We start from the raw sequence: 27826 nt of genomic DNA, 5'->3' as shown, positions 1-27826 counted from the left end.
GACTTCTACTATGGCTTGGTCATGTAGGCATGGTTCACTTACACACATGACTGACCTTAGTTTCCAGTCCCTATGGATGTGATTGTGCATGGCCCAAAACCTCTGTTGTAAATCACTTTGTTAGCATACACAGTGTGGTATGGCCCTAGATTTCAAGGTTTTTTTTTTCTTTTCTTTTTTTTTTTAAAAAAAGACACCCCTATGAATTCATACAATCCATGGACTTAGATTTCCTGGGCAAAGGCCAGAGCTCTCTGTGGGTAAGATTCTTTACTATATTTGAAATAACTCAATTTGAAGTCTTTGTAGGATTGAAGGGTAATATATAGTGTCATGTTGGAAATTCATTTGATATAATAGCTATTTCTAACTTAAACAAAGGGTGGTTATATAAAGTATATGAGGAGCAGGGTGTGGTGCACATGCCTGTATCCCAGTGCTTGAGAGGCTGACATAGGAGGATCACAGATTTGAGGTCAACCTCAGCAATTTAGTGAGGTCCTGTTTCAAAATAATAAATTAGGAATGGGGGTATAGCTCAGAGGTAGAATTCTCCTGGGTACAATTCCCAGTAAAACACACATACATACACCCCCAAAAGGTTGGCTAGAAGAATTTGGAAGATATTGCTGAAGTTTAAACAAGAAATAACAAGCACCTAATCTAATCCAGGTTAGTAGAAGTTGAATATTCTTCTTTGTTGTTGGCACTGGGATTGGGCCTAGAGCCATTCTGCCTTCAAACTATACCCTCCAGCACCTTCCCCCCCTTTTTTTTTTGGTGGGTCAGGGGATGGAACCCAGGGGCATTCTTACCTCCAAGCTACACTCCCTGCCCTATTTCTTATTCTTTATTTGAAACAGGGTCTCACTGAGTTGCAAAGAGCCTCACTAAGTAGCTGAGGCTGTCCGTGAACTGTGATCCTCCGGTCTCAGCCTCCTGAATGCGGGGATTACAAGCGTGCGCCACCATACCGGGCTCCTTTTTTTTTTTTTTTTTTTTAATTTTTAAAATTTCAAAACAGGGTCTCACTAAGTTGCTGAAGCTGGCCTCGAACCTGTGATTCTCCAAATGGGTGTGAGTGGTCGATCTCTCTCTCTCTGTACTAGGGATTGAATCCATGGGCATTCTACCTCCAAGCTACATTCCCAGCCTATATTTTAAATTGTCTATCTAGTTATTTATGCAGGGAATTGAACCTAGGGGTATTTTACCTCTGAGCTATGCCCTGTTTTATTATTTGGAAACAGGGTCTGGCTAAGTTGCTGAGTCTCACTGAGTTGCTGAGATTGGCTTTAACCTGTGATCCTCCTGTCTCAGCTTTCCAAGTACTGGGATTACAGGCATGTGTCACCATGACCAGCTTTTACTCTTCACTTTGAAACAGGGTCTTGCTACGTTGCTGAGTCTTGCTAAATTGCTGAACCTGGCTTCCAACCTGTGATCCCTGTCTCAGTCTCCCAAGTGCTATGATTACAGGCATTGCACCCCCACATCCAGCAAGATTTTTTCCCCTGGAACACTTATTCCACTTACATATTCTGTATTTTATAATCTGTATCAAATTCTTAGGCAAAGTTGAAAATTCTCACAAAACACTTTTTATAACTCTTGTTGAAGAAGGAAAGAGAACATTATTCTGCCTTTTCGTAACTAGATCTTGGTGTAATTTGGGTGGAGGGGGAATCTCATGTCATTCATCTTTAAGGCAGAATAGGATCCATTCCATGCCTGAAAAAATGGACAGGACACAGGTATGGTGGCGCACATTTCTAATCCCAGCATTTGGGAGACTGAGACAGGAGGATCCGGGTTCTTGACCAGCCTCAGCTACTTAGTGAGGCCCTTTGCAACTCAGTGAGACCCTGTTTCAAAATAAAGAATAAAAAAATAGGGCTGGGGGTATAGCTCAGAGGTAGGATGCCCCTGGGTTCTATCCCTAGTACTGGGGGTGGGGGAGGGGATAGGCTGGCTAGTTGTAGTTGGATTTTATTCATTATTGACCTTCCTACCGGTTGACTTGGCATCCCAATTATGTCTTCACCCCATTTCTCATGAAATGTTTGAGTGGGGAACCTATGTTTTTCATACTTTCACCAGAATTCAGAGTTGTGTGGTTAATGTGATTTTGTGTTTGTGTGGTACTAGGCTACTCGGGGGTAAGTAAAAGCATTTCAGGGTTGGGTGTGATGCACAGAATGAAGGAGCTAAGGGCATCGGTAGGGACTGGCGTAGAATGACTACAGGATACGTGAAGGGCTTTGGTAATGGAGAAAAAGGCAAACTAGAATAATCTATGTGTACAGTCAAAATTTGCACTTTATGCTATAGGAAGTAAATAAACAGTATTTTGAGAGTTTTGGGTATGATCTCAGCTGTAGTTTAAGAAGGTTAATCTAGAAGTTGTGTGGGATCAACTGAAATAGGTATTGAATGGTGGCTAGGCTAGTTAAGAGACTATCATCAGAGTCTAGGGCTGGACAAGGTAGGCTGTTAACAGCTCTTCAGGTTTGGAGAGTTTGGAAGCAAGTTTTGAATATAGCTATACGTCGCTTAATGACAGGAATATGTTGTGAGAACTACATCGACAGTCTGATCATTGTGGGAATATCACAGTTTACTCACACAAACCTGAATAGGTTATATCAGTCTCTATGTGGCCTCTTGATACGATCAAGAAATGAGGTAAACATAAGATTTGCGAAGTTTCTGCTGACATAACTTAGCATACTGTTTTACAGTACATTTTATATGTAAAATTATACTAATAAAAAGTTCATAGGCTGCGCTTGTTGGCACACTCTTGTAATCCCAGCACTTGGGAGGCTGAGACAGGAGGATAACAGTTGTGGACAGCCTCAGCTACTTAGTGAGGCCCTTTGCAACTCAGTGAGACACTGTTTCAAAATAGAGAATAAAAAATAAGGCTGAGGGTGTAGCTCAGAGGTAGAATACCCTGGGTTCCATCCCCAGTACCACACACAAAAAAAAGTTAATAAGCTAGTGACATAGTGGAATTATGTACTGTACATAATTGCACATGTTATGATTTTATACCTGGTTTGTTTACACCAGCATCATCACAAACGAGTGCTTTAAACTTCCATGTTGTGATGCCTACAGTGTCTTTGTAATGCTCATGATTGTACTTTGTTATTAATCCAATAAAGGTGCCCAGTGATGAGAATCCTTTTTTTTTTTTTTTCTTCTGTTTTTGGTGGTACTGGGGGTGGAACCCAGAGGCGTTCTACCTTTGGGCTATACTCCCAGACCTGTTTTATATTTTATTTGGAAACAGGGTCTCACTAAGTTGCTGAGAGCCTCACTCAGTAGCTTAGGCTGGCTTCGAACCTGTGCGAGCCTCCTGTCCTAGCCTCCCAAGCGCGAGGATTACAAGAGTGTGCCACCACGCCCGGCTCGAGAATTCTTTTAAGACTCTGTCAACAGCCGGGCGTGGTGGCGCATGCTTGTAATCCCTGCACTTGGGAGGCTGAGACAGGAGGATCCTGCAGGTTCGAAGCCAGCCTCAGCTACTGAGTGAGGCTCTCAGCAACTTAGTGAGACCCTGTTTCCAAATAAAATATAAAATGGGTCTGGGAGTATAGCCCGGAGGTAGAAAGCCTCTGGGTTCCACCCCCAGTACCACCAAAAAAAAAAAAAAAGACTCCGTCAACAGTCCTCTTTGGGTGTGCTTATGTAGCGTCATCCTTTCCGCCTAACTTGATCAGGCATGACAGTTCTGATAGGAAGGGTTTTCATTGTAAATGCCATATTATTGCTGTAAAGGGTTAAAAAGGATCCTTGTGAAAGCAAGAATAACAGAATTAACTTTTCCTCCACCATTCTGAAGAAGACTTGATGGGACCAGGCATGTGATATACCAAAGAACTAGAGATTCTTTGATTTAGAAGGAATATGTCCTTCCTCCCTCCTCCTCCCTTCCTTCTTTCCTTTCTTCCTATTGAATCCAGAGTTGTTCTAACTCTGAGCCACACCTCCAGCCCTTTTATTTTGAAAGGGTCTCACCAGGTTGCTGAGGTTGGCCTCCAACCCAGCCTTCCAAATATTAGGATTACAGGTATGTGACACCACACTTCACTTCTCTTGAGGCATTCTTATGGGATAAGAATTAATGCCTAGGTTACCTAGGGCTTGGTTCTGTAAAAACACTGTGCCTATTAGACAGCTTTCTTATACTGTATAAAGTATACATAGAGGCTGCTTTTATTTTAAGGTAGTATGCATAATCAGCTGAAGGACTTTGTATTGGGGTCCTTCTCAGTTCCAGATGACCTGTTCTCACTCAGGTTTTTACATTTCCCTGAGATTAACATAGATCCTGAAGCCATGTATGCTAAGAGTTATAATTGGAACCATGTCACTTGTGATATTATTCTGACATAAGACAGACCTTCCTAAGTTCTTGCTAAGAATGATTAACTTAGTTAAAAGTCATATTCTCAGATATTTTTGAAAATTCAGGTCTGTTTTCTGATTACCTGTAGTTTTCTTAAGTTTCCTTATAGAACTTAGTAATTTAACCATTTGTTAATAGCCTATTTTCTCTCTCAAGCTGTAAACTTTACTAGGGCTGAAAGAGTCTTGTGTTCACTGTATTCCTGATACCTAACATGTAGGTGTTCATATATTCACTTTATCACAATGTGGCTCCCACACAATTTAAAGAACCATGTGCCAGCTTGGGCTTCCTCCTAACATTTGGGCCTGGTTCCAAGAGTGAGCATCTCAAGAGAGCAAGGTGGAAGTGGGTGGCTTATAATTTTCATCAAATTTAGAAATTTTGGGTGTGTCCAGTGTGGTCTCTGGTGTTTATTGAATCTCTCCTAATAGGAAGCTTTATTAAAAGGTTCTATTATTCTTTTTCTTTCCTTCTCAGACACATTTAATCAAACTGGGCACCAAAATGCTAACACTCTTTCCTGCGGAGAGAAAGCCTAGTATTTCTTCTGTTCAAAGAATTTCATCTACAGGCACTCGGCAAAGCAGCATTGCTTCCTTCTTCACCTTGCAGCCAGGTATGGTGGTGACTTTGGGAAAACATTATCCAGGGAGCAAAAAGAAGTGTGTGTTCATATTGGAACTTTTTTTTTTTTTTGTACTAGAGGTTGAACTCGGGCACTACCACTAAGCTACATCCCCAGGCTTTTCTAAATTTTAAGTTAGTTTTATTTGTTTTATTGTGATATTGAGGATGGAACCCAGGAATGCTGTTAGATCACCCAGCACTTTTTATTTTGAGACAAGATCTCACTAAGTTGCCCATGCTGGCCTCAAACTTGCAGTCCTCATGCCTCAACCTCCTGAGTTTCTGGGATCCATGTTGAAACATTTATGAGATGTAGTGAAACCAGTGTATTATGTTAAACTTACTTGACCTATTATGTTATAAAACATAAGGAATCATTGTCTTTTTTTTTTTTTTTTTCAGGTATGGAGATGGAACCCAGGGGCATTTGACCTCCGAGCCAAACCCCCTGCCCTATTTTTTTAATTCTTTATTTTGCAACAGGGTCTCACTAAGTTGTGGAGAGCCTCGCTAAGTAGCTGAGGCTGTCTGCAAACCACGATCCTCTGGCCTCAGCCTCCCGAATGCTGGGATTACAAGTGTGCGCCACCACGCCCAGGTCTTCATTGTATTTTGAAAAGCAAACATATACATGCTTTTACAAACATACTTTTCTGGTTTGGTTTACTTAGTCTAATATTAAATCATTGTATCTGCTGACAAAGGAGTGAGGAATAGTATACTTGGGAGCTCAGAAAGCAGGGTTTCTGCCTGTCAGAGTGCACTGGAAGGAGTACTCTGACCCTTGGTGATACAGGATTGCCTTGTACAAACCTTCAAAGGTCTCTCCTTCCTCCAAACCAAAGGTAAACACTCTTGCTTTACCTAACAGGGAGTTCTTTCTTTCTTTCATTTTTTCTTTCTTTTCCTTTAAGTATTGGGAATTGAACCCAGGGGTTCAATTGAACCTCAGCCCTTTTTTGTTTTTTAATTTTAAAAAGGGTTTCACTAAGTTGCTGAGGGTCTAAATTGTTGAGGCAGGCCTCAAACCTATGATCTTCCCATCTCAGCTTCCCAAGTATTGGCATTACAAGGTATTGTTCCACTAGCACAGGGTTTTTTTTTCCCCCCTAAAAACACTTTTCATTTATAAATTCTACTTTTATAGTCTACACTGAATTTTTAAGCAAAGTTGAAGATTCTCACAAAACATAGCTTTTGCCATATTCTGTTGGTGGAGAGAGGAAATCATTCTGCCTTTTTTGTAATTGGATGTCTGTATATTTTGAGTGGAGGGGGAATCCCATTCCATTTATCTTTAAGACAGAACTGAGTTGGGTGTGCTGGCACACGCTTGTAATCCCAGCATTCGGGAGGCTGAGACCAGAGGATCGTGGTTCATGGACAGCCTCAGCTACTTAGTGAGGCCCTCTGCAACTCAGTGAGACCCTGTTTCAAAATAAAGAATAAAAATATTGAGCGGGGGGTGTAGCTCGGAGGTAGAATATCCCTGGGTTTCATCTCCAGTACTGCAAAAAATAAAGACAGAACAGGATCCATTCCATGCTTGGTAAAAATGGGCTGGACAATAGTTTGCTTTTGTTTATTATTGACCTTCTTATTGGTTGACTTACCATCCTAAGTATGTCGCCTGTTTCTTGTGAGATGTTTGAATGAGGAACCTACGTTCTTCAAACTGACACCTGGTTTCAGAGTTGGGTGGTTAATGTGATCTTTGAAACCTTATAAAACTAATTTATGTTGAGCATGTTTCTTTTCTTTTTGTGGGAGGTATTGAGGATTGAATTTAGGGGCATTCTACATCCAAGCTATACCTCAGCACTTTTATTTTGAAACATGGTCTTATGAAATTGCAGCCGCTCATGCATTGGTATTATAAATGTGGGTCATCACACCTAGCTTCAAGCATATTTTTTTATGGTACAAAGACATTCTACCTCTGAGCTATATCCTGATCCCTTTTTGTTTTGGTGCTGGAGATTGAACCCAGGGACATTCTACCTCTGAGCACACCCCAGCCTTTTATTTTTTTTTTTTTAATTTAGAAACAAAGTTAAGTTTTTGAGGCTGGCCAGGAACATGTGATCCTCCTGTCTTAGTTTCCCAAGTACTGGGATTACAGACATGTGCCACTATGCTTGGCTCATTTTTTGTTATGAAACAGGGTCTTGCTAGGTTGCTGAGAGTCTCACTAAGTTGGGAAGGCTGGTCTTGACTACAATCCTCCTGTCTCAGTTTCTCAGATACTGAATTACAGGCGATCATGACTATACCCAGTTGAGCATGTTTTTAAAGGATAATAGTCAAGAATATATCTGACCATGATCACTATTTAGTAGAAACCATAGTAAATAAAGAAAAACTGATGTGCCCTGTGTTAAACACATCTCACAGATGAAAATGGAACTGGAAAAGTAGATTATAGATAAATTAGGTAGAAGTAGGTTATGGGAAGCATCTGTATGAGTAAAGAAGTCTGTGTTTGAGATCATTCAGGAAAGAATAGGAAGACTGAAAGCAAAAGGTCAGTTACAAACTTATCTGAAGAGTGGAAGTTAGACCCTTGCACTAGTAGTAGCTGATTTTAGAAAAAGCCAACTAACTCCTGCTCAGGGCAGTTTTCCTACAGTATGTTCTTCCATTCCTGTTTCACTAGGATTGAAAAACGATGGTAACCAGAGAAGTATTTCATCTCATACAAAAAGTCTGACCAATGAAGAATCCAAGAAAGATGCAATGCAGCTAGATGATTTGATCCAGGGCTCAGGAGATGATGGCTTTGCTCCCCCTTTGGCTACCTCAACCCCTGCAGATATCCAGGAAACTCACCTTTTTCCCCCATCCCTGCAGGCCTCTGGCCAGCACAGTACAGGAACCCCATTTTCAACTGTGCTGCCTTTGCCCCAGCCTGACACTCTTGTCTGTGCTGGAGAGAGTAAAGCCTCGCTGTCCTCTTCCTTCACCCAGGACTTGGAAAGTTCTTGTTTGCTGGACCAAAAGGAGGATAAGAAGAATTGTTCTAGGAAAAGGGAATGGCTCCATGGATCTAATAAGAACCATAGGGGCGTGGAAAGACATATCAGAGCACCCGGGGGCAAATGTCAACAGCCCTTAGCCAAAGTGAAATTGGAAAGGAAAGTGTCTGCCAAAGAACACAGGCAGGCCCCTGTGTGCCTTCAAACTTACAGGGACTCCTGGAGTCGAGAAAACTCACAATCGGTGAAACAAAGCTGTCCTGTTCCTGTGTTTTCTTGGGAAAATGAAAAGAACAAGAAGGACTCCTGGAGTCAGCTTTTCACTGAAGATTCTCAGGGCCAACAAGTCATTGCCCACAACATTAGAGCTCCTTTCCAAGATGTAACCAATGCCTGGGATCGGGGTTTAGGGCAGTTTCCTGCTTGTCCTCAGCCTCAGTACCAGGATGGGCCCACTCAGGTAAACCTGCAGCCCGACTTGCTCTTTACTCAGGACTCTGAAGGTAACCAAGTTATCAAGCACCAATTCTAAATGTCATGAGGGTTTGGTTCTAAAAGTACCTAGAAAGAGCAGAGTCAGGAAATTCTCTTGTGTGGCAGGAGTGAAGGTTTATGGGGGAGACAGCATGGGATTAAGCTGTTACATTATTATCGAGCACTTTCTTTATGTAAATAAAGCAGGCAGTGCCAGTGGTTGAGGCATTGTGATTGGCATCTCCTGTCCCCTCAGGAAGATGACTAGAGAATCACTTAATGAGTGTGGTAGGCACTGAGGAGGCAGCAGAGGGACTTACTCCTCCACTAAAGAGCCTATTATTTAGCCAAGGCAGAGCCACCTCTTTGCCCTTTCAGATCCTGGCTGTGTCCTTGCTTCTTACAGATGTGTGTTCATCTCTGGCTATAATAATCCCCACTCAGCCTAAGCTTTGGACTGTTATTCCTGACCCCATTTTGAGAGATACGGCTGATCTCCCCAACCCAGGTATACAGATGTGGGAAGAAAGCGAAAGGGAAAATGGAAGTAGTCTTATTTTTTTGTGGTAACTATACAGCATTTTAGTTATATAAATATCTCCTAAAAAAGCCTAAGCTGTATATCATTCTGGATGTGGCTGTATCATTTCTTCCATGAGAGGGATCTCTTTTGTAAAACAAATTACTGTTTGCAGAGTTGGTTCTAGTGGTAATTAAAACATTACCAATTTTGCTTTTGAAAAAGTTGTTTTTAATGTGTGCTCTGTCATTACTACTGGGTCTAAACTGAACCTAAGTCTAATTTGGCATCATCTAAGTCTAACCAAGGCATCATCCACCAGGTGGCAGTTTCTCTTGTCATAGTCATGATTCCTGAGGCTTATGCTACCTCTAGGTAGCAAACTTGCAAATTACAAAATAGAACTGTAGCCGGACATGGCGGCACACGTGTCATCCCAGTACTTGGGAGGAGGATCACAGGTTTGAGGGCAGCCTTAGCAAGTAGTGAGACTCTCATTTACCTAGCAAGACACTGTTTCAAAGTAAAATAGGGCTGGGAATGTAGCTCAGAGGTAGAATGCCCCTAGGTTCAATCCCCAGCACATTAAAAAAAAAAATAGAACTGCTTTTAAGAGTTTAGGACAAAACTCTACAGAAAGGGGGAAGAAACTACCTGAGGAATTTTTTTCTCTTATTAAAGTACAGGCCTTTTTAAGAAAAACAGGGAAACCAGAAGCCTGTTTAAGAAAGTTCATATACCTTTAACAGAAATCTTCTATCCCTAAGGGTTACCGGATGATCCGAACTCAGAAATAGATAAAAGTCTTTCCAAATCCTTCGTTTAATGTCTGGTAGTGTTTCTACCCACACACACACAGTACACATACCACAGAGAAAGGGCCCTGAGGGCATCTGAGTCATGCATGATGCAGCAGGTACAAATCCTGGCTTGGCCCAAGGGACAGTCAAGGGCCTGGACGGAGGATGGTATGCTCTTTTCCCTCCCCATTTCCCTTTCCTAATGGGCTTAAAGTCCATGGAAGAAAAAGTTTTCAACCAGTGGAAGTGATGAGGCCCCAGGGCCTTGGAGGGTAGATTTGGTTGTACAGTATTATAAAACATGTTTAAGAAAAAACAGGCCAGGTCTCTCAGCAGTAGCCCAACCTCTACATCTGAAAGGGAAGGAGTAAGTGCTGGGCATTAGTGAAGGTTTATGATGGAGCAGTATAAGATCTTCCCTGCCCTGTGAACATGTACATAATCTATAGCCCCTTCTCCTGTGCCCTGCTGCAAAGAAGCCGCTGAGAGTGAGTGACAGCTGAGGACAGTGTCCTGTGAGACCAGTTATGGGGTCTAATGCAGTGAAGTAAGTCATTCATTGGGACATATTTTCTCATACGGGCAAGGAAACCAAGAAACTTCTATCTTGCCCTTTAAGCTGAGATGCTCCACCTTACACAATTACCTGTAACAAATGTCTCAGCTTAGGCCACAAGCCTTAGCTTCTGCTAAGGTTTGAAGTATAAGAAACACATAGTCCAGCTCTTCTGTTTCAGTCCAAGATCTAGCTCACTGTATTGATTTCTAATCGAGAGGCAGAAAAATCTGCGGTGAGGAAGGCAGCTGTTGAAGGAATTCCAGGAGCGTGAGACTGAGTTTGCAGAGGGAGTGGTGTCAGTTTCCTTTTCTACTGATATCATCTTCCTTCAGTGCAAACTTCCTTCTTAGGACCTCAGAAATAAGCACAGCAGGGTCTTCCTCCTTCATTAAACTCCGGGTCCTGGAGACACAGTAATAGCTTGTAATTAGGGAGTCCTTGATCTGTCCCAGCAGCACTCTGTGCACACATTATCTCACTGAATCTTCACAGCAATTTTAGAGGCTTGGTTCCTAAAAAGGTTCCAATCAAAGGCCTTAGTTCCTAAAAAGCTCTTATCTTCCTAAGATGCCTCTTACCAAATGGGAAACCAGTCACTGAGAAGTGAAGGGGCGAATGCAAACTTTAAAACCAAGCTAGCTGGTTCTAGATAGAATCTTTTTTTTTTTTTTTTTTTTTTTTTTTGCAGTACTGGGGATGGAACCCAGGGGCATTCTACCTCCGAGCTATACCCCCAGCCCTATTTTTTATTCTTTATTTTGAAACCAGGTCTCACTGAGTTGCAAAGGGCCTCACTAAGTAGCTGTCCGTGAACCTCCATCCTCCTGTCTCAGTCTCCCAAATGCTGGGATTACAAGCATGCACCACCATGCCCGGCCAAATCTAATCTCAACTAGGATGCTTTACTATTTCTTGAAATGACTATAAAGTCATACATAGTCCTCAGTAGTAACCAACCATATGTTTGTTGTATTAGATAATTTGCCATGGGCGATTTAAATAAACTACCAGAGCTCTTTGTCAAATACTTACAGATCTTGGCTCTGTTTTATCCGGTGAAAATCCTTCAGGATACCCATCATATCTGCAAAGCTGCTAGCCTTGGACAGAGAGATACAATCATCCTCTTCAGATGAGCTGCAGGTAGCTTTGTGTTCTGGTTTGCAACATTCAGGGCTGGCAGAACAAAGCAGGGGGACTGATGGAAGCTCAGGGACCTCTACCTCTGTCTCCTCGGTGATGTCACTAATGACAAAGGAAGTTGTAGAGTGGAATGAGGATCCAAAACAAGGTAAGGGAGAAGAGACATTTGAACTTCCTGGAGATAAGAAATCTGGCGTTAATGAAGCCGAAGCTGAAAGAGAAAACAATAGGCATGGATAGATGTTGGGTCTACAATACAGCAGTGATATCTTCTCCCCCAAGCACTGCCTACAGGATACTCTTAAGTCCTTGGGCTGACACTATGACAGGATGGCATCTATAGCCAGTGGAGGGTTCCTCCACTACTGTTCCCACCCAGGGGCTTAAGAGAATGGAGGAGTACTGCGCTCTTTCAGTGTTCCAGGAGAGCAGAAAAACCCATCCCTTCATAAAGGCCTTGGTTCCTAAAAAGCTTCCATTCCACAGAGATACACAGAATGTCAACCCTGGCTTAAACTGACAGCAGCAAGGTCTGCACTTTTTGTTTTTTCTCACTGGCTTTTGATTCTGCTTCTTTGAATCTTGTTATGTGTGAGCTAGAATGTTCTGGGCAAAAGAATGGGGTCAGGCCTCCTAGTTTCCTTTTTTTTTTTTTTTTTTTGCGGTACTCTGGATTGAACCCAGGGGCATTCTACCTCCAAGCTAAACCCCCAGCCTTATTTGAAACAGGGTCTCACTGAGTTGCAAAGGGCTTCACTAAGTAGCTGAGGCTGTCCGCGAACTCCTTTCTCAGCCTCCCAAATGCTGGGATTAGAAGTGTGCGCCACAACGCCTGGCTTCCCAAATTTTAATGGAGAGAATTTCTTCAATTTCTGAATTTCTAAGAAACACTCTGATTTGTCATAAGCTATTTTGACTTGTCTTCTTGGATGACAAAAAAATAATACAAGAAATAGAAATGGGAAATTAGATATAATCCCTCCATAAAATTTCCTTGTGGGAGAATTAAATACATGAAAAATTATTTTTATTTATTTTTATTTATTTATTTTTGGTGGTACTGGGGGTGGAACCCAGATGCTTTCTACCTCCGGGCTATACTCCCAGACCCTTTTTTTAAATTTTTTATTTGGAAACAGGGTCTCACTAAGTTGCTGAGAGCCTCACTAAGTAGCTGAGGCTGGCTTCGAACCCGTGCGATCCTCCTATCTCAGCCTCCCAAGTGCGGGGATTATAAGCGTGCGCCACCACGCCCGGCTCTAAATACATGAAAAATTAAAAGAGAACACTAGCCGGATATGGTGGTGCACGCTTGTAATCCCAGTGCTTGGGAGGCTGAGACAGGAGGATCACACAGGTTCGAAGCCAGCCTCAGTTACTTAGTGAGGCTCTCAGCAACTTAGTGAGACCCTGTTGCCAAATAAAATATAAAATAGGTCTGGGAATATAGCCTGGAGGTAGAAAAGCCCCTTGGTTCCACAAAATAAAATTTTTTTTAAAGAGAACACTAAGATTTTTAGGTGCTCTGCCAACTGATAAAGGTTTGACTGAATTTGAAGCACTGAGCATCTTGAGGATCCACCTGTCGCTTGTCCATGCCTCTGGTCAAGGCAGGCTTCTTCCCATCCATTTCCATGGGTTCTGCCTTAACTGCAGACAATGCTGGTGGGATAGAATGGTGATCTCTTGTAGAAAGGATAAGGAAGGTAAGGTAGGTACATAAAGGGGGTATGTCTCTCGTGGTGGTGGGGGGTGCTTATTAAAAAAGAAAGCTGCTTGAGCCGGGTGTGGTGGCGCACGCTTGTAATCCCAGCATTTGGGAGGCTGAGACCCGGAGGATTGCGGTTTGCCGACAGCCTCAGCTACTTAGTGAGGCCCTCTGCAACCCAGTGAGATCCGGTTTCAAAATAAAGAATAAAAAATAGGGCAGGGGGTGTAGCTCGGAGGTTGAATGCCCCTGGGTGCCATCCCCAGACCCGCAAAACAAAACCAAAAAAAAAAAAAAAAAAGCTGCTATGGGCTCAGGGTATATGTGATCTTAAAGATGCCTAGGAGAGGGCATATTTTTTTTTTGTAGCTAAGATGAAGTCTGTCTGGGATTACAGGTTAAGTAAAGATTTTATTCCTAACCAAACCATTCAGGCCCAAATTACTGGTAGAAATCATCCAAGGGACACTACAGGCTAGCCAGGCCTCAGGACAATCTGAGAGGCCCAAGTCCTCCTGAATTGGACCACCATTTTCCTTATCCCTATTCTGCCCAAAAGCCAGGGGAAAAGAGCCTGAGTCAGGGGCTCTTACCTGCATCAGCTGCTACTATCTTGGCAATCTGGCTGCGTAGGTGGGTCAGCTCATCCTGCAGCTCAGTGGTGCGGCTTAGTGCTGGCAGGGCTGGCTTCTTCAGGGCCAGGAGTCTCTCCTCAGACCCACGCAGGTTGGGCACTGAAGCATTGCGCTGCATGACAATCAGAGGGCTGGGCTTCCAGGTGTGCCTTAAGGGACGGGTATCACTCCTGGACCAAAGAAAGACAAATATGTCCATCACAGACAGCTGGCCACCGCATCCCTTCCAATTTTTTTTTTTTTTTACCCTAGAGGTTATATTTCCCTCTGAACCCATAGCTCTCATTCCTTTCGCCCTCAGTCTCTCATAAGCATTCTCCTGACTACTTGCCACTTCTGGGAAGACCCCTCCCACCTTCTTTCCCTGGCAGCCTGGTTACTGCCTTAGCTACCTGACCCGGGCATATGTCTCCTCTTCATCTGCAGCAATCCAGGCGATATCAGCCAGAGTAGGGACTGGGGGTACGTCTCTCAGACACAGGTCAGAGATGTTGGGCAACGTCTGTGGGGAAGCAAAATTTACCAACAAACATTTACTGACACCACGATTAGCCAATCAGACTGCAGAATACATAGGGGGCATTTAATCCAGCACTGTCTCAGAAAGGATTCCTAGATTGAGTGTAGGTTCCTGGTTGGAAACATCTTGACAAAGGGGCCAGAAGCAAAAGAGTTTGTGGATTACAAACTTTTTTGTGTGTGTGCTGGGGATTGAACCCAGAGGCATTCTACCACTGAGCTACACCCCCAGCCAGATTTGCTATACTGGGGATTGAGCCCAGGGGCATTATACCTCTGAGCTATACCCCCAGCCTTTTTTTTTTTTTTTTTTTTTTTTTTGGTACTGGAGTTCCTGGAAGCCCTTCTACCTCCGGGCTACACTCCCAGACCTATTTTTACATTTTTATTTGGAAACAGGGTCTCCTAAGCCAGCGCACACGCGGCTGGCTTTGAACCTGCGCGATCCTCCTGTCTCTGCCTCCCAAGCGCGGGGATTACAAGCGTGCGCCACCACACCCAGCTCCCAGCCCTATTTTTATTCTTCATTTTGAAACAGGGTCTCACTGAGTTGCAAAGAGCCTAAGTAGCTGAGACTATCTATGAACTGCAATCCTCCTGTCTCAGCCTCCCAAATGTATTACAAGCATGCGCCATCCCGCCTGGCTCAATTTTTTTTTTTTAGTTTGAAACAGGGTCTAAGTTACAGATGGCCTCACTAAGTAGCTGAGGCTGGCTGTGAACCTGTGATCCTCCTATCTCAGCCTATCAAATATTGGATTACAAGTGTGTGCCACCATACCCGGCTCTAATTCAGAGTCTTCACTAGGATTGGACTTAATTATTTTCCCCTTTGATACTGGGGACTAAACATTTACTTTACCTATGCCATTAAAAATATATATTTTTTAATTTTGAGACTGGGGCTTCCTAAATTGCGCAGGCTGACCTTGAACTTGTGATCCTCCTGCTTCAGCCTCCTGAGTTACTGGTATTACAGATGTGTGCATCACAGCACCTAGCCTGTGAAGGGTGGGTGTGTGTGTGTGAGTGTGTGTTACTGGGAATTGAACCCAGAGGCATTCTTCCTCTAAGCCACACCCCCACTACTTTTTAAAAATCTTTTGTTTTGAAATGAGGTCTCTCTCTCTAGGTTGCTGAGTCTTACTAAATTGCTGAAGCTGGTCTTGAACTTGAGATCCTTCTGTCTCAGCCTCTCAAATTCTGGGATTACAAGTGTGTGCCACCATCCCTGGCTCTGAGTTTTTTTTTTTTTTTTTTTGTACTGGAGATGGAACCCAAGGGCATTCTACCTCTGAGCTACACCCTAGCCCTATTTTTAATTCTTTAAAGGTCTCACTAAGTTGCAGAAGGCCTCACTAAGTAGCTTCTCAGCCTCCAAAGTACAAGGATTACAAGTGTGTACCACCACGCCTGGCTGGGATTGTTTTACAGCACAGTTGTTCTACATACCTGATAATTTAAATATTTACATTTAAATAAAAGATTAGTAATTATTACAAAAGCAACCATAATGGGATTTCTTAAATAACTCCTCCAACCAAAAGATCAGCCAAAAAAACAGAGAGACTGAGTACATGACACCATGTCAAATGAAAAATTAAGAGGATTCAGTCAAATGCTATGACTAAAAGTAAAAAACATGCATCCAAGAAAAACAAAGGAACTATACACTAAAACATTATCAATTACTGTGTCTTGACTGTGTGACTAGAGGTTATTTATTTTCCTTTTTTACACTCCATAATACTAACAATTTTACATGGTTAATTTAAAAAAGCGATCCAGTAACATTTTTTCTTTCTTTCTTTCTTTCTTTCTTTCTTTCTTTCTTTCTTTCTTTCTTTCTTTCTTTCTTTCTTTCTTTCTTTCTTTCTTTCTTTCTTTCTTTCTTTCTTTCTTTCTTTCTTTCTTTCTTTCTTTCTTTCTTTCTTTCTTTCTTTCTGCGGTACTGGGGATTGAACCCAGGGGCATTCTACCTCCAAACTGCACCCCAGTCTTATTTATTCTTTATTTAGAAACAGGGTCTCACTAAGTTGCAGAGGGGCTCATTAAGTAGCTGAGGCTGGCCACAAACCTGCAATCCTCCTGTCTCAGCCTCCCAAGTGCTGGGATTACAGGCATGTACCACCATGGCCAGCTAATATTTTCTTAAGTATTTAAGATAACTTATAATAAATCTAAGAGTAATAAAATAATGCACACCTATGTAAGAGTTAAATGCAAATGTTTGTTACAAATTGGTCATGGATCAGGGGTTGATAGCTTCTGCTTAACCTGGGACTCAATGGCGTTAAGTGATACTCTAAGGACACACAAAGGAGGGCTTCCACTGACCTAGGCGCTATTGCGAGATGGGTCATTTCAGAGGAGCATCCATTTGCTTTCCTGGATCAGCTCTGAATGTTCCATTGCTCTTGGCAATTAAGTGAGTTAACACAGATAAAGTGCTTAGCACAGTGCCTGATACATAGCATGTTCCCAGTAAATGTCAGCTAGTTTCACTGATAATACTCACGCATACCCTGACTCTGAGGAAGCCTATGTCCTTGCCAGTCTGCCCAGCAGCATCTGGCCAATGGACTGGAAAGGGCACAGTCAGGTGTGGGCCCGACCTCCATGGAGGCAGCCATACTCCACAGCTGTATTTCCAGTTCTGAGGCAGCCAGGGTGGTATCCTGCCCACGCTCTTCAGGCAGTGCTTCAGAGTTGGCAGTCTGGGTCATGGGAGAGATCTCCACCCATACACACTTCCAACCCTAATTCTGATTATAGTACCAGCCTGATACCACTTCTGACTCCAGATCCAGTTCCTACACAGACTTTGCAGTTAGCATCTCAAAATATACAAGCTCAGCTCTTTCCTTTCTGTTTCTACCATGTCCTTTCATACATATATTTCTGTCTCCTCTGTGTGGGCAGAAAGCAGAAGTAGATCTTTTATGTCCCAGCTTCTCAAACTCACCTTAACCATCTAGCCTAGAGCTGATACTTCACCATGAGTTCTTAGAGGGAGGCAGTTGGGACTAATAAATGCTACTTAGCTTTCTTCTTCAAAAGGGTATCTCTTAAGACCTGGGACAGACAGGAATGTCTGCTGTAGAGAGGATGCTAAAGGATCTGTAGAGACAGGTAAGAATGAAGTAGGCAGAGACGGAATGGCCATCTTTGACCAGAAAGAGGAGAATGGGGACTAAAGCCTCACGCAAACACCAAAAATAGTGGCTGGTAAGAAAACCAGAGATCAGCTCAAGAGGTAAAGACTCAGTGTCCCATATAGGGACCTTCCAGGTTGCAGACAATCAGAGGGCAGATTTAACTGGTCTGGAGATTTGGTTCAGCAAAGGCCTTTGGTGTGCTGATAAACTGACTGTTGCAGTCTGGTACGATCTCAGTTACTTAGCAGAGGCAACAAAGATGAGATGCAAGATCACTTATGAGCAAACGAAGGCAGACCATTGTGGTCACAGTTCTGTGTGCATCCAGGATCTGTTAGAAGCACTTGGTAAATATTTCTTGACCAAATGAAAAAGTGACCTGGGCAGCTTCCTCCTTACACCCTTAACCCTGCACTTTCCTTGCGTAACACACTCACCTCAAAGGATGCCCGGGGACACGGCTTCAGGGGCAGGTTGGTCCCAATTCTTCTCACTACACTTCGAGCAGCCCCATGTGGCTTGTTTTGCCAGATTGGGATAGTCTGAAACAGAGACAGCCACAACTTCAGAAACAATGAGTCCAACTACTGCCCCTGCCCCTCTTCTCTGACAGACTGAAATCCCCGCTCTGAGGACAGTACTCTGGGAGTAAGTCAGGTTTCAATTATGAGTGAGGGCAGGTTCTCCAGTTGCCAGCCTGCACCTCGGCCAGCACCCAAGGGGACACCTGCTGCTGCTAAGGCAGGCAGTGCCGGGGCTGCTCAGTGAAGGCGCTAGAGGCTAGCTGGGGTAAGGACCCTTCAGGCTTCCCTTTTCTCCCTCTGACCAGAAAGGCACAAGCACATTGACTCCTAAGTGTCTCCGAGACCACAGTACATTCTTCCCTGGAGGAAAAGGCAGGAGGACAGCTCCAGTTGCAGGCCTCAGGGGAAAGGAAGAACCAACTGGCGTCTTGGGGTCTCATACAGTGCTTCAGCAGGCCGCCTAGTGCCCAACCTCCTCCCCCTTCCTCCCTGCCCTGGGAAACACCCCTTACCACATTGGCTTCCATTCCTGACATTTCAGCCCACTCCTGCACTTGAAGGACAGGGAAACTGGGGAAGGCAGGAAGCGCGACTCCTTCATATCAGGCCATCTTGAGGAACACCAGGTTTCTCTTCCTGTGAAAGAAGTCCCACAGTGGGGACTCAGTGGCCACCACACGAGCCGCACAAACCAGGCCTTACAGAGCCATGACTAAAACCAAGACCTCTGAGGTTTCACCCCAGGGAGAAAACCAGTCTAAGAGGCTGTCATCACCTAACACTGGGTTTTCTAAATCCAGAACCTTAAAGGTATTCCAGACTTGCTGGGGAACTTGGCCTACTCAGAATCTTCCTGGGCCCTACCGTTTCCTGAGGCAAAACTTTAAAAGATGTAGATAAAACACTTTGGTAAGCCGGGCGTGGTGGCACACACTTATAATCCCAGCATTTGGGAGGCTGAGACCAAGGTTCGAGGACAGCCTCAGCTACTTAGTGAGGCCCTCTGCAACTCAGTGAGACCCCGCTTCAAAATAAAGAATAAAAAATAGGGCTGGGGGTGTAGCTTGGAGGTCAAATGCCCCTGGGTTCCATCCCCAGACCCACAAAAAAAAAAAAACAAAAAAAAAAAACTTTGGTAGCTACAAAGCATACGGGAGAGCCACACTGAAGCACGCTCTGCTTTTTTCCGGGGGGGGGGGGGGATGTGATACTGGGGATTGAACCCAGGGGTAGTCTATATCTGAGCTACAACACCCCTGCCTTTTTTCTATTTTTTTTTTTTTTTTGGTGGTACTGGGGGTGAAACCCAGGGGCTTTTCTACCTCTGGGCTATACTCCCAGACCTATTTTTTATACTTTATTTGGAAACAGGGTCTCACTAAGTAGCTGAGTGTGGCTTTGAACCTATGCAGTCCTCCTGTCTCAAGCACGGGGATTACAAGCATAGGCCACCACACCCAGCCCCAGCCCTCTTTTATTTTTTATTTTGATATAGGGTCTCCCCTAGGAGGATTGCAGGTATAAGGACAACCCCAACAACTAATGAGACTCAACAACTTAGCCAGACTTTGTTGAGTGTAGCTCAGGTAGAATGCCCCTGGTCTCACTAGATTGCTGAAGCTGGCTGTGAACCTATGATCCTCCTGTCTCCGCCTCCCAAGTACTCCCACCACACTTGGCTTCAGCATTCATTCTGTTTGTTTTTTATTTTTATTTTTTCGAGTCTGGGGATGGAACTCAGGGGCATTCGACCTCCCTGCCCTATTTTTTGTTCTTTCTTTTGAAACAGGGTCTCACTAAGTGACTGGGGGGGGGGGTGTTCACTAAGTAGCTGAGGCTGTCCGCGAACTACGATCCTCCCGTCTCAGCCTCCAGAATGCACCACCTCGCCAGACTTCATTCAGCATTCATTCTTGAAAGTGAGATATAAAAAGCACATCATGTGCCACGCAGTCTAGTTCTTCTGGTCCCCTGCAATGGGGCAAGAGAGGAGAATCAATGGCTATTTCATGCTGACCTCATTCTACTGGGCTATAGGGAAGATTGTTTTTCTCCTTGTTTATGGTGCCAGGGACTGAACCCAGGGCCTCCTGTGTACATACTTATCACTGAGCTATATATCCCCAGCACCAAGAGCCAAATTTTTATCCTGGCTCAGCCACCTACTGGCATTAGCAAGTCATTTAAACTTTCTGAATGTTGGTTTCACCATCTGTAAAAAGGGGACAGGAAAAGCTGCTACTCTGGGCCATCTTAAGAGTCAGTAAAATAGAGGATTAAAAAAATAAAATAGAGGCACTAAAAAAAAAAGTGTGTGTGTGGTACTGGGGATTGAACCCAGGGGCTTTTTTTTTTCTTTTTTTTTTTTTTTTACCTCTGAGCTACACCCTCAATACTTTTTATTTTTCTTAGTCATTTCTGGAAACAGGATTAAGTTGCTGAGTGTCTAAATTGATGAGGCTAGCCTCGAGCCTGCGATCCATCTCTCAGCCTCCCAAGTACTTGTAACACAGGCACACACCGCTGTTGCTCAACTTTAGAACCTGACGCAGATGGTGGAGTCACTCCTGCCTGCCCTCTTCACAGCTGCTGTGTGGTGAGCGGATGCAGCTGGTGAGCTCATCAAACACCAACCATGCCCACCAGTGCCAGGACCTGCGCTGGCCATAACGGACTATGGAAGAGTAAGAGTCACACTTTCAAGGAACTCACAGTCCAACAGAGCCAGGACGTGGACACATCATCTAAGGAAAGCTTCAGCCTTCACTGCTGAAGAGAGGCACACCAGGAGGCCAGGTGAATTCAGTGCCCTGGCTCCAAGGTGTGTGCAGGAGAAAACAGCAACCTGAACACAGGTGGATACAGGACAGGGAGTGTATGTAAAAAGAGGTAGAGTATAAAGCTCAAAGGGAAGCTGGGGATCGAGCCCTGAGGGCTGAGTGCCCAGGTGAGAGAAGTCACTGGAGAGAGAACAGCCAGAGGAATCTTTCCAAAACATTTGCTAGTTTTTCCAAAACTGGCTTGCTAGAACCAACAGGATAAAATCTAGACGACTCAGCAGGGCTCTCCACAAGGGCCCAGCATCGTTTTTGCTTGCCCTCTCTAAACCAAGCTCCCCCAGAGCCACGAGGCCTGCAGTTTGGCCTGGCACATGTCATGGCCACACCTGCTTTTAACCCTTGCCCTTTGGCCTTGCAGTCCTGCCACCGGCCACCGAAATGCTACCTCTGAGCCCCTGGCCACACTACCACCCTAGCTGAAAACACCATTACTCCCTCACTAAGCTCATTCTTAGCGCCTCTTCAGAGTTCTGCTCAAGCATCACGCCTACTCCGCAAGGTAGGCTCCTCGCCCCTTCACCCCGAGCACCTGTCTCCTCCTGAGGACGCTCAGGATAGAAATCAAAGAACTCTAACCTGTGCGTGGCGAGGAGGGCCGGGACACCGCGCGGCTCCGCTAGCCACAGTAAGCACTCAAACATTCGTGGAATTCGGGAGTGAAGGCGAACGCCAACTTAGCTCCGAAGCCCCGCCCGCGTGTCACCGCAGGGAGACGTCTGCCCCGCGCGCCGGCTGGTTCTTAGCACCCCGGCGCGGCCACGGCCCCTCGCGGCGGCGGTCCTGACGAGTCTGCGCCGTCTCCCTCCAGGGACCGTGGTCTGCTGCTCCGCGGGGCCGTCTCGGCAGCCCTGGGCCCCGGTGCCCGCCGAGGCCGCGGCGCTCCGCGAAACTTTGCCCAGCGCCCCCGCCGGCGGAGACCGCGGCGGGCAGTCCGCACCCTCCCGCGAGGTGCCGCGCCGCCCCGGCCCCCCCGCGCCCCGGCCCGGCCAAGGTCGGCCGAGTCCTCGCCGCCCGCCCGCGGCCTTGGGCCCGGGCGGGGTGCGCGGGAGCCTCCGTGCCCGCCGGCCCCAGGAGAGCGTGGGGCGGCTGGGCCGTGGCGGGACGAGGAGCCCGGGCAGGCTCGGTCCCCGTCTGCGGAGTGACTCGGACCAGCAACTACCCCCAAGGAACCAGCTCCCCCGCCAAGCGTAGCGGACGACACGGTCCCGCGAGAACTCCAGCGGGAAGGGCGCCTCGGGCCCGCGCCGCGCCGGGCCGCACACCGCGCTCCCTCCCGGGCGGCCCTGGGAGCTTTCTCACCTGCACCCGGCTCCCAGACCCACTCACCTCTGGGCCCCTCCTACCGTAACGGGCGGCCCGGCCTCGACCGTCCCCACTTCCGCTGACCCGCCCCCCGGAAGCGATCCTCTGCAGCTGCGCAGAGCCGCGCCCGGGGCGAGGCGGGGCCACCCAGGGGCGGGGCGGCCGAGATGACACGCCCCTCCCTGCCACGCCCCCGCGGCTCTGAGCGCGGGGAGAAGTGGGCGGGTCGCCTGCTTCTGGGGTGCGCTTCCTAGTTGCTCTCCACGTTTATTCCCATCCGATTCCGGGAAGCCGAGCTTTGACTGTTACTGCTCAGTTTCTAAAATATGCGCTGTCGGCGGGCGTGGTGGCGCACGTTTGTAAACCCAGTACTTGGGAGCCTGAGACAAGATCGCAGGTTCAGCCGGGCGTGGTGGCGCATTCGCGAGACCGAGACCTGGTGGATCGCGGTTCGCGGACAGCCTCAGCTACTTAGTGAGAACCTCTGCAACTCAGTGAGACCCGGTTTCAAAATAAAGAATAAAAAATAGGGCAAGGGGTGTAGCCCGGAGGTCAAATACCATTGGGTTCCATCCCCAGACCCGCAAAAAAAAAAAAAAAAAAAAAAAAAAATCGCAGGTTCACGGCCCTCCGCAATTTAGTGAGACTTTTAAAATAAAAACAAGGCCCGGTGTGGTGACACACGCTTGTAATCCCAGCATTTTGGAGTTTGAAATAGGAGGATCGCAGTTCTCGGACAGCCTCAGCTGCTTGGTGAGGCTCTTTGCAACTTCTTGAGACCCTGTTTCAAAATAGAAAATAAGAAATAGGGCCGGAGGTGTTGCTCAGGGGTAGAATGCCTCTGGCTTCCACCCCCAGTACCGCAAGAAAAATATAAAAAATAAAATCACAATAAAATAGGACTGGGGATGTAGCCCAGAGGTAGAATGTCCCTGGGTTCAATCCCCAGGAACACACACACACACACACACACACACACACACACACACACACACTGTTCTCTGTGCTGTCCCAAACCCTACCACAAATTTCAGAATCCTCATCCTGGCATTCCAGCCTCCAGATCTGGAGCATATCTTGCTTTTCTGGTCCTTATTCTCTTTGGGGTTCGTGCTTCCTGACCAAAGCCTCTGAAAAGTCTCCGCTGGCAAGAATGGGCAGAAGCATCTCTCTCCCTCCCCTCCCCTCCCCCCCATCCTGGGGAATGAACCCAGGCCGGTGTTTACCACCACAACCACCTGATTCTTTTTTGACTCCTGCCCTCCAGCATGATGTAGCTTTTCTTCTATTTCAGCCTTTGTGTGAGTGTGTGTGTGAGTGGGGGGGGGTTCTTGCACACACACACACACACATATACACACAGTATATTCAGTTGGATTACAGGGTTATTAAAGATGCCATGAGACCCGCATTCGTCCCAAGCTCACAGCCCACTCCTTTATGCCGAGACCCTCACCACCCTGCTCTCTGAGGTGCCCAGTTCCTGGGACACATCTCCTCCTTTGCCCTCAGCACATGGTTTTGCCTGGCTCCCCAGCTGCGGTTCCTGCAAACCTGCATCCCTCTCTGCCAGGGACACGGCTGACTTCGTGAGTGAACAGCCTGTGCAGGCACAACAGGCCCCACGCCCAGAATAACCCTGTACTTGATTTGCTGCTCTGCTGCTGTGCTCTTGAAATTTATAGGCATGCACCGCTTAGTAACGGGTAACGCTCTGAAGTGTTAGGTGACACTGTCATTGTGTGAGCGTCATACAGCGCATTCACACACACCTCGATGGTCTCGCCTACTACACACCTAGGCAATACACTATGTAGCCTACTGCTGCAGGTTGCAAGCCTGACCAGCATGCTGTTATACTGAATACTGCAGGCAATTTCACCATAGCGGTAAGAATTGCGCATCTAAACATGGAAAAGGTACAGTAAAAATACAAAGTGTGTTTTTTTTTTAGTTTCACTATAATCTTAGGAAACCGCCATGCATGTTTTCCCTTCTTCTCCTTCTCCTTCTCCTCCTCCTCCTCCTCCTCCTCCTCCTCCTCCTCCTCCTCCTTCTCCTCCTTCTTCTTCTTCTTCTTCCTCTCCTCCTTCTCCTTCTTCTTCTTCTTTTTTTTTGCAGTACTGGGAATGGAACCAAGGGGCATTCTACCTCCTAGTGACACCTCCAGCCCTAATTTTTATTCTTTATTTTGAAACGGCCTCACTAAGTCGCTGAGGCTGTCCTCGAGCCGCGATCCTCGTGTCAGCCTCCCAAATGCTGGGATTACAAGTGTGCACCACCATGCCCCACAACATTTTCTATCATTGACCAAATTACCAATTTTTTTTTTTTTTTGGTGGTACTGGGGTTCCTGGGAACCCTCTACCTCTGGGCTACACTCCCAGACCTATTTTATATTTTATTTGGAAACAGCGAGGCTGGCTTCCAACCAGTGCGATCCTCCTGTCTCTGCCTCCCAAGCGCAGGGATTACAAGCGTGTGCCACCATGCCCGGCCAAAATACCATTATTTTTTTTTATGGTGCTGGAGATTGAACCCAGGGGCAGTCTACCTCCCCAGCTACACCCCCAACCCAAGTTTTTATTCTGTATTTTGAAACAAGGTGTTACTAAGTTGCGGAGGGCCTTACTAAGTAGCTGAGGCTGTCTGTGAACTGTGATCCTCCTGTGTCAGCCTCCCAATAGTAGGATTACAAGTGTGTGCCGCCACACCCGGCTTGGATAAATTTTTTTTTAACATGGAGCATTAAATTGCACTTTCATTTTGTACCGGGCCCCCCCACTAGTTATGTAACTGGGCCTGGCCAGAGACCTAGAGGTCTCCTGATCCCGCTGTGTTCAAATGATGAAGGTTGGTTTCCAGGTCCAGACTTTTCCTGTTAGTCATATCCCCCTAGCAGGCAGTGGCAGGTCATGCAGATCCATTGTCTGTCTTGCATGGAGAAGCTGTTTGGGTGCCCACTCAGACTTCCCTGCAGGGAGAAGGATGGAGCCTCCCAACCTGGGACTGTACCCCCCTCCCAGGTCACTGACTGATTGATGCGGGTGAAAATGGTGGCTGGAGCCTGCGGTGTGCGGACCCGAGCCATTCCCTGCGATCAGCCCACGGCGAGGCTTTGAGACTCTGTCCCTGCAGAATTGCCCCGGTCCCTCTTGTGTTTCTACTCTTCATTACAGATCTTTCCTAAACTGCACTCCATCCCAAAAAGTTTTAAAAAATCACTGCAAACTGTCTCAGGCTTTGCTTCAAGCGATGGCTTTAGCTTCGAGATCTTTCTCAACCCAGAGCAGCAGATTCTCAAAATAGTAAGTTCTACCAGAGCTCTCTCACTAAGCTATTTTAGACAAGTCGCTCAAGCCCTCTGGTGACAGCCAGGACCGGCTGCAAAGCATTTCAGCCGCTGCCACACCCCCTGCCCATCCGCCCCGCCAGTGCCCACGGGGGAGGGAGCCAGATCACTGCGGGGGGGGGGGAGCTGAGCATGAAAAGCACTGAGAGCCGCCCTGGTCTCTCCAAGTTTATTTTAAGACATGCTGGACTGGAAGCGACACGGGACCAGAGGGCAGCTGGGGGCCCTCCCCGCCTGGGTTTGGGCAGGGATGTTGATGAAGATTCAGAAAAGTTTGCAGAGGACCAGGGTTGCTGGATATGGGGGCCAGGTCTCTGCTGAGACTGTGGGGCTCCGGGAGTGAGCTGCAACACTGACAAGACAGTGGAGGTGGAGATGCCTCGTGCCCGCTCCCTGTAAGGGCCATGACAGGACAGAGAACTTGGCTGAACTCTCTGGCCCAGGACCGTTTGGTGTGGAGATCAGAGAGAGTGAGTCACCAGGATAACTTCAAAGGCTTTTCTTTCTGCTTTGGGGAAAAGAGGCTGGAAGCACAGCAGGGTGTGGAGCCAAACAAAACACCCCGAATCAAGGTGGGGTTTTGGAGTCACATGTGGGCCTTGGGCCAGTCACTCCGCCTCCCTGGGCCTCTTGGCCAAATGGGGACAGTTGTCCACTTGACAGGTTTGTTATGAGGATTAAATGAGAAAACACTTGTCATCTTAGCAAAGTGAGCCAGAGAGAGAAGGTGCCTGGTGACTACTGTTCTCCTCTTGCTCAGCACAAAATGGAGACCAAGACTGGCTGTCAGAAAGGCTCCTGTGAAGCCGGGCGTGGTGGCGCACGCTTGTAATCCCTGCGCTTGGGAGGCGGAGACAGGAGGATCACCCAGGTTCGAGCCAGCGTAGCTGGTTTAAGAGACTTTCAAAAAATCAAAAAAAAAAAAAAAAAGAGAGAGAGAGAGAGGCTCCGTGTCTCCGTGTGAGTGCCCCTGTGGCTGGCAAGGGGATGAGGCTGGGAGTGTGTCTGAGGAAGTCTGTCTTCCGTTTTCCTCTGCTTTTTTTTTTTTTTTCCTGTGATGCTGGGCATTGAACCCAGGGTGCCCTATCTCTGAGCTATATCTGCAGCCCTATTTTAAAAAATTTTTGAAACAGGGTCTAAGTTGCTGAGACTGGCCTTGAACCTATGATCCTTCTGTCTCAGTCTCCCAAGTGCTGGCATTCCAGGCGTGCACCACCATGTGGGTTTAAGACTGAACTGCTGCGGGTGGGGTGGAGGGTCGGGAAGAGACTTGGGCGCATGGGGGGCGGGGAACAGGAGAGCTGGGGAGCTGATCCTCTAAGGACTGTTTTAAAGACGCTGGAGGAGAAGGAAGAGAGGAAGCTTCTTCCCATGTTTGCAACTGCAAAGAGATCGAGCTGGGTCCATCAGGGATTTCAGACCCAGCTGTCATGGGGCTGCTGCTAGAGGAAGCTATTACCTCTTCTTTCTCCTCAGCACTGGGGTTGTAAAAAAACACCTACAAACTGTGAGAAAGTTCACTTAAAAATACTTTTCTGCATGTATAAAAAGGAAACGGGCCATGGTCAGTGGCTTGGGATGTGGACCAAGGCCTCTAGAGTGGCCGGGGAGAGCTGGTGACCACCCGGGGTGAAGGAGCTGGTCTGAGGCGCCGCTGGCAGCTGGGACTTGCTGGCTGTTCTTTGGCTGATGGGGACACTGGGTCCGGCAGTCCTGCTGTGACCCGTGCGAGGGCAGGCAGTGGGGGTGCCTTGGCCCTGGGCTCGGGCTAAGGCAGATGCCTACTTTATGGTAAACTTCTCACGTTCCGCGTGAGGTCCTGAGGTCCTAGCACCGGGTCTGTCAGATGACCTGGGGAGCTGCAGAGCTTTCCAATCTGCAGGGGGCTCTGCCCTGGCTCCAGAAGGCCGTCTCCAGCTGAGACTGAGTCCAGCTGGGGACACCAGGCGCCGAGGGCAGCACAAAGTATGGCCAAGGAGTGCTGCGTGGGGAGGAGGGGAAATCCAGGGAGACCCAGCCCGCCCCTCCCGCAAGAGCCTGGACGTCCAGGGAGCCTCCCAGACCCTGTGTTGGGGGCCGAGCAACTTTGGAGGTGGGTGGGTAGGGAAGGGGGATGGCGGCAACAGTGGTCACAGTTCCTCCACCCATCAGCCCAGGCCCCCTCCTGTCCACCTGCTGTCATGGCGGAGAAGCTAGGGCAGCCACCCTCCGTGGTCCTGTGGGGGTGGGGAGCGTCCCATCCCGCCGGTTTCCCGGGCTGCGGGGACACG

General features: G+C 46.9%; 2 protein-coding genes across 2 annotated transcripts in view; one reads left to right on the top strand and one right to left on the bottom strand.

Moving 5' to 3' along the window:
* AUNIP (aurora kinase A and ninein interacting protein) overlaps positions 1 to 8554 on the top strand; it is a gene marked incomplete at both ends in the record, with an annotated part of 30238 nt that extends 21684 nt beyond the window's left edge. The window contains 2 exons of the mRNA XM_080691040.1: positions 4898 to 5036; positions 7704 to 8554. Coding sequence (XP_080547166.1) covers positions 4898 to 5036; positions 7704 to 8554 — 990 coding nt within the window. The remainder of the gene's footprint in view (positions 1 to 4897; positions 5037 to 7703) is intronic.
* A 2117-nt stretch (positions 8555 to 10671) lies between these two features.
* MTFR1L (mitochondrial fission regulator 1 like) lies at positions 10672 to 18598 on the bottom strand (the record flags this gene model as incomplete). Its single annotated transcript, XM_080692360.1, has 6 exons — positions 10672 to 10777; positions 11408 to 11729; positions 13820 to 14031; positions 14254 to 14363; positions 17976 to 18080; positions 18575 to 18598. 6 exons carry the CDS (start codon positions 18596 to 18598, stop codon positions 10672 to 10674), a joined length of 879 nt encoding a protein of 292 aa, XP_080548486.1.
* Between the last annotated feature and the right edge of the window lie 9228 nt (positions 18599 to 27826).

The sequence above is a fragment of the Muscardinus avellanarius genome (assembly GCF_963383645.1).
Source record: "Muscardinus avellanarius genome assembly, chromosome: 3".
In the NCBI taxonomy this organism is placed as follows: domain Eukaryota; kingdom Metazoa; phylum Chordata; class Mammalia; order Rodentia; family Gliridae; genus Muscardinus; species Muscardinus avellanarius.
Note: the sequence above shows the minus strand (reverse complement) of the source record. Positions and strands in the feature narration are given on the sequence as shown.